Source organism: Fulmarus glacialis, unplaced genomic scaffold (genome assembly GCF_000690835.1).
Source record: "Fulmarus glacialis isolate BGI_N327 unplaced genomic scaffold, ASM69083v1 scaffold17888, whole genome shotgun sequence".
Taxonomy (NCBI): domain Eukaryota; kingdom Metazoa; phylum Chordata; class Aves; order Procellariiformes; family Procellariidae; genus Fulmarus; species Fulmarus glacialis.
In genome coordinates, this window is record NW_009229134.1 from 4425 (window position 1) to 10900 (window position 6476).

Below are 6476 nucleotides of genomic sequence, written 5' to 3' on the forward strand. Positions count from 1 at the left end.
TGCCCAGCGCCTGCCCAGCGTCTCCTCAGCCTGCAGCAGGGAGGGGAGGGACGGGACCACCTGCAAGTGGGGTGCGGGCCTGCTGAGCTCCAAACTCTTTCCAGGGGAACCTCTTTCCTGGGGAAGAGCCTCTGGGCGCTGCCAGGAGCTGCAGCTGGGGCAGCGAGGGGCGCAGGGCCAGGCCCCCTGGGACAGCATCTCCGGTGGGACAGGGAGGGGGACGGTGGCCCAGCCTCGGCGCAAGAAGCTGTGCCCAGCCAGAGAGGCAGGCCCTGCTGGGGGGCCGGGAAGGGCTTGGGACCGAGCTCTCCTTCCCACTGGTAGCAGCCGGAGCAGCGCCTTGTTTATGTGGACAGAGGCTGGCCAAGTCGGGAGCTGGAGCATTACCTAAAATGGTCAAAGCCAGAGGAGCAGGTCTGGCTGCTGCCCAGCCTGGCCATGCTCGCTAATGCCTGTCTGGCTCCTCAGAGACATCAATCTATGGGATGGAGTTATCGGGGAGGGGACCACATCAACAGACACAGATCCCCTGGGGAAAGGCAGCGGAAAGAGAGAGGAAAAAGCCCTGGCAGCCCAACACTTAACCCCTTTGTGGCAGGGCTGCCAGGCTGTCAGCATGCCCAGCTGCGCCCCATGCCAGCGGGAACGGGCTGGATCCCCGGTCTCGGTGTGTACGAACATGTGCTCTCACGTGGCACACCTGCTCTTACCGTTCCAGGCAACCTCCAGCTCCTGCGGGAGTAACGGGATGCTCCTGCCCTCCTTCAGTGCAGGGCTCACGTAGGAGGCGAGGTACGGGACGGACTCCCAGATCTGTCAGGGGAAAGGCGAGAGGATTCAGCACGGCCTGCACGTCCACCTCTCAATCTCCCACCACTCTTGCAAGCTGCTCCTGTCCGTAGCCCACCTAATGCGTGTGGACATGGGCCCAGCGTGGACCCAGGCCGAGGGGTCTCTCCCGACGCTGCTCTGGGGCACGCAAACCCAGGCAGCACGCACGTGCTGCAGCGAGCGCGGCAGGGCTGGAGAGGAGTGCCCGCGCGCCTGGTAGTGGAAGGAAAGCGACTGCCTGCGGGCTAGAGGGGCTGATTGAGACTCAGGACTCCCCAGCTCCGGGTTTGTCTCTGCCACCACCTGAGTGGCTTTGAGCGGTTACCTGAAACCATTCCTTTTCAACCCCAGGCGCCGCGGGGCGGGAAACGTAGCAGAACCCAAAGCCCTGCAGGAAGCCTGAGAGTCCCTGTGAAACAGGGGGCATTGCTGGCAACCAGCAGTGACCCAGCACAGCTGCACGGTGCTCTATGCATGAGTGAGGACCAAGTGCCAAAGGGATGTGCCCTGGTCTCCATGCGACCGAAGGCACAGGGAGGAAGAGATGGGGATGCCCCTGCCTGCTCTGACCACACCACTCCCTCGGCAGCCCCAGCAGCCCCCGGGACGCGGAGCCCAGAGCTGCCAGCTGAGAACAACCTGCTTCCTCGGGGCATGACGCCCTCCCTGGAGCCCACTGTGTAGGGAGAAAGGTGCTGGGGCTGCTGACGAAACTCCCCAAGCCATGAATCAGAGCTGTCGTCTCCCACCAGCGAAGGCTCTCGCCCATGGCTATATATAGTGCTGAGAGAGCAGCAGCTCGGGGGCAGGTTTGAGGCATTGCCGAAATCCTCATTACTTCATACCAAAAGCAGCCTTATAGCGAGGGCCGGCAGGATGACGGCCAAAGCGCTGGCCCTGAACGTGTCACCCCACGGCGTTGCCTTTACAGGGATCTGTCGCCGCCACCGGGCTGGGTCTGCTCTGCCTGCCTCCGGGGCACGCCTAGGACGGGGAGGGGAATTACCTTGGCAGCGTTCACCAGCCTCCAGGCGTTCAGCAAGCCGAAGCCGTGCTGATGGCTGTGGCTGAAGCCGGCCTGGTTGACGTCCCACTTCGCGTGACGATCCTCGTACTGAAAAGAAATGCAGGGCACTCTTGTTACCTTGGGGGACACCAGCAGCCTTGCAAACCTGGAGCAAAGGGAACCGGGCCTGAAGGGAAGGAGGCTCAGAAATATCCCGCAGCAGCAGGGAAGCAAACCCACATGGCCTTATTAGAAAGAAACAGGTTGACCTTTGTTTGAAACAAGTCCCAGGACAAACAGGCTTCCCAGCTCCTCAGAAAGGAAATTAAGCAGCACGAAAGGGCACAAATGCTCTGCTCTGAAACGTCCCAGCTGCTCCCTGCTGCCTGCCGCCCAAGCCACAGCCTGTGGGATGGCAGAAGCCTTGGGGAGAAGGAACCAAGTCCTTTAAATCAACAAGAGGTGGGCCAGGACAGATCTGGGTCCCATCACTTATCGGGTTGTAGTACTCTGGCAATGCTGGCTTGCAGTTGTGGAAAACACTGCCCTGTGCCAAAGTGAGTAGAGCATTAGCTGGCTCGGACTCCTGCTCCCCAAAGGGGTGCAGAAGAAGCCCTGTCCCTAACCCGAATCGGGCAGCTCCAGTCCGTTCCCACTCCTGCTCTCTGCAGTGCAGCTGTGCTGGAGTCGAGTCTGAGCGAAAGGAAGGGCTGCGTTTGCTGCCGAGCTCTCCGTTGTGTCTGTTCCCAAGAGCTCGACTCTCTGGAGAGCCCGAGGAAAGGCCAGAGCAGGGCAGAGCTCCTCGCTTTCCCACTGCACGGACTGCGGGGTGGCATTGCAGAGATGCACGCCGGCCCTTTGGCTGGGCCAGCCGCACCGCACGCACACACGCGCTCCCGGTGCCTGCAGGCGAGGCACGGTGAGCCCCTGGAAGACCTGTATGCTGGCAGATGGAGGCATTCGTGGAGCAAATACCCCATTTATTATCATGACAGAGGAAAATGCCTCAGCCGCATTCCTGGGAGGAACAAGGGGCGAGAGGAAAACGCAATCCCTTTGCTGGGAGCCAGACAAGCGAGAGATTTATAGAGGGGCAGGCAGACATAAACAAAGATGTGCACAGCAGGACCTCGGCCATCCTGCAGCATCCCTGAAGGGCAGCAGGAGGGAGGGAGGGCCACTCACCTTGGTGGTGGTGAAGACAATGATGTGCTGGACGTCTCGCCAGGTGAGACACGGCCGCACCTGCAGCATCAGCGCAATCATCCCGGCTGCAAGAGGAGCGGCAGCTGACGTCCCTGTGTGGCCCTCCGTGCAGCCCGTGCCCTTCTGCAAATCCCAGTCTGTTGTCACCTTCGCAGAAAGAGGAGAGATGCCTCCTGTTAGGCCACTGTTTGCCATGCTGGGGCGGCTGGGATAGGTACTCGAGCAACCGAGCACACAGTCCCGGCCCCGAGCTGTGCCCTCGCCACACCCAGCTCCACCGGCAGCCCACGCTCTGCCTGTGACACAACCGCTGGCAAAAGCCCCGGGGACACAGGTTAGCGTGTCCCCCACGCTATGCAAAGGGCACGAGAGACGGGGGCTCCGGGGCTCCCCACCATCATCCTGGACACAGCTAAGAAATGAGCAATGCCCGAGCACAACAGGGAAAAACAGGGCCAGCAGCCGCGCTCCTGGCAGGGAACAAGGCAGATGGCAGAGAGCTCGCGAGCGAGGCCAGCCCGAGCACCCTGCGTGGAGGCCGGGGTCCTCATTTACTGCATGAGCACCCCAGCAGTGTGCGGGGTGGTGCACAAGCTGGTGGGTTTTCTTGACAGCTCTGCAGCGCTGATTTACTGCTTGTGCGTTTCCATCAGCAACGCTCACGTAATTTCTATTGCTCTACCACAAGCGTGATGAGGAGGAAAAGATCCTCCATGGGCTGGCTGGGCACGTGAAGAGAAGGCTTGGAAAACTGGGAGTGAGAGGGGAGAAAAGACAGAATCAGCAGCCCTCCTCCCCAGCAGTCTGGGTCCCCCTGGCCGACCCTCTCCTCCATCGCCAAGGGCCCTCAGGGGTGCCCGATTATTCTTTGCTGAGGACAGTGGAAACCTTCTCCACTGCAGGACGCCTTTGGCCGGGCTGAGCTGACTGTCCTGGGGGAGAGAGGAGCTCACCCAGCCCCTGCTGCACTGCTGCTACGGCAATTACAAGGGTGCTTTGTGCACCCAGCAGTGCCTTTCCCCATTCTGCCAGGCAGCCAGCCCAGCCAGGCATGTCTGTCCAAACGCGGTCTGCCCCAGGTGAACAGATGGGAAAGCCTTTGAGCACGGAGAGGGGTGCGAGGTCTGGCACAGAGTGGGAATCAGAGCGTGACAGCTCAGGCAGGGGAGAGCATCGCGGCACGCAATGCTGGGCCGAAGAGCTGGGCTTCTCGGCACCGTGCCGGGGCACGCAGCAGCCTTTAAAGGGGACCACAGACACAGAGCACCTTCACACCCCTTCCTAGGAGATTTGCTATATCAGAAGGAAAAGGAGGGACTGCAGCTGAGCACCCATGATCCCTCACCCAGGGGCACCTCAGGGAAAAAAAAGGGACAGTGAAAGGCGAGCGGGGGCAGCGGGGCAGCACCCAGTCCGAATACAGCATGCCAAGGCCAGCATCCGACCTCGTTCGTAGAAGGCTTTCAGACAAAACGAGAAAGTTCCCTGGATGTGCAAGGATTCCCCCTCCAGAGAAAAGACATGGGGAGGTGGTCCTAAACCCCCTGCCTGCATGAACCACATCTAGTCTGTCCGTCTCCCAGCCGTCTCTTCTGCACGGGCAGCTTCCCCCCAGACAGGAGGAAGGAATTTGCAGCACATGAGCTTTCTTTCTCTCTGTGGTTGCTGAGATCAGGCTGGGAGGCGGGAGGGGCAGCCAAAGATCCCGTCATCCTCCCTCAGCCAAGACCAGAACAACAACAAGAGCAGGGCAGCAGCAGGGGGAGAGGGTCAGGGATTAGCTGCTGAAAAGCCTGGAAACATTTCCCAGACAGTTCCTGGCCAGAACATGGGTACCCAGCAAAAACCAGTACAAGGTGGGAAGGACAACACCACAGCTCCCCAGTTGAGAGATACGGCCCGGTGCTGGGAGCTGGGACGCAACCAATCCAGCACGGGGCTGAGCAGAGCGGCTCAGGCAGCTTCTCCCCAGGGCAAGGGCAGGAAAGCACCTTTGCGGCCACTGTTTGCACAGTGTTTAGCTAAGGATAAGGAAGAGCAGCTTTACACCGCTCTGGCCACAGACGGTTGCTCTGGCCTGCGGGAGCAACAGCCAAGGCACAGCAGGCACTGCTCCCCTCGCCCCCGCTCACAGCCAGCTTGGCTACAGGGGCTGGACCAGCTCTTGCGAGAAGCTCCCAATTTCAGCCAACATCCCTGGGGCCTCTGGAGGTGACACCTCTTCGCTCTGCTCCCCACGCATGAAAACCAGCACCAGCTCAGGGAGAGGCACGCACACCCCAAACTCGAACACCGCGAGTGTTCTCCAGGGTACTCTGGAGACATGCACGGAGCCTTGCTGCCTTAGGACCAAAATACCCATTCAAACGAGCTGCTTAGGACAGCCACTACTCATAGGGACCTCAAGCTCACCATAAAGAGTCCTGGGACACCCTCGCTTCAGGGACAATGCATCCCAGTTGAGAAGCGATGAATGCAGATAGTTTCCTTTGAGGGGAGAGAGAGAGAGGAACTGGGCCTGAACTAAGCAACTTCAGGGGAAACTCAAGGCAGTTACGGTTTGCGACCTTCCTCATCTTCACTGCTGACCACAGCGTCACCCCAGCACGACCGGGCCTCTGCAGAAGGACCACACGGGACTGTGCAGAGCACACAGAGCCTCAAAAGAGGCATCGGGAGGTTCCCAAATTATGCCACTTCACTGCAAACCGAACGTGTCCGTCTCCCTGTGCTCCCCGTGGGGAGACAGCCTGCGCTGCCAAAAGCTGTAGGTTTTGTTGCCTTCTACGCTTGACTCCGTAACATTCTGCCAGCTGTTAACAACTTCAGCTTGCGCTCGGACGCTGCAGTCCTACAAAGAACACCCTGAGCAGCATAAACTTTCAGTAGGAAATGCAGCTAGTGCCAGAAGCCGTATTAAATTCTTCCCATTAAGGAAACCACACAAAGTTTATAGTCTGGTAAAAGAAAAAACCCAACAGATGGCTGCTGAGAAGTTAACTCTGACATCACTGAAGCAGTTAAAGGGCATTTAGGAGCAGACCATCCTCCAGAAAAAGGGGCGCGTAAGTTTTAACATGGCACAGCCTCGCTAAAGGAGCGATCGCGGTACTGCAAAGAAACAGGACGGCGCTCTGGCACATGCTGTGCCTAGGCTATGCGTGGCATCTCGTCCTGGCTCCCCGATGGAATACCAGCTCCCGCGTTAGTGTCCCGTAGTATTCGAAATGAAGGGGCGTTTGAGACCTTCAAAGCCCTCTCACCAGCAGCAGGCTTGGAGGAAGCTGGACATAAACCCAAACCTCGGTAACTCTGATGAAAGTGCGGCAGAGCCCTTGCTGGGCTGCCGTTTCCTTTTTTCCTAGCGTCAGTAGTTTCCAAACCAGCTTGGGACAATTGGAGTTATTTCTGAATGGAAAAATTAGCCCCGTTC

The 6476-nt window shown here is 59.2% G+C and overlaps 1 protein-coding gene across 1 annotated transcript in view; it reads right to left on the bottom strand.

Moving 5' to 3' along the window:
- Positions 1-6476, bottom strand: part of PCSK7 (proprotein convertase subtilisin/kexin type 7) — a gene marked incomplete at its 5' end in the record, with an annotated part of 15162 nt that overhangs the window by 3412 nt on the left and 5274 nt on the right. The window contains 3 exons of the mRNA XM_009583751.1: positions 701-813; positions 1838-1945; positions 3023-3190. Coding sequence (XP_009582046.1) covers positions 701-813; positions 1838-1945; positions 3023-3190 — 389 coding nt within the window. The remainder of the gene's footprint in view (positions 1-700; positions 814-1837; positions 1946-3022; positions 3191-6476) is intronic.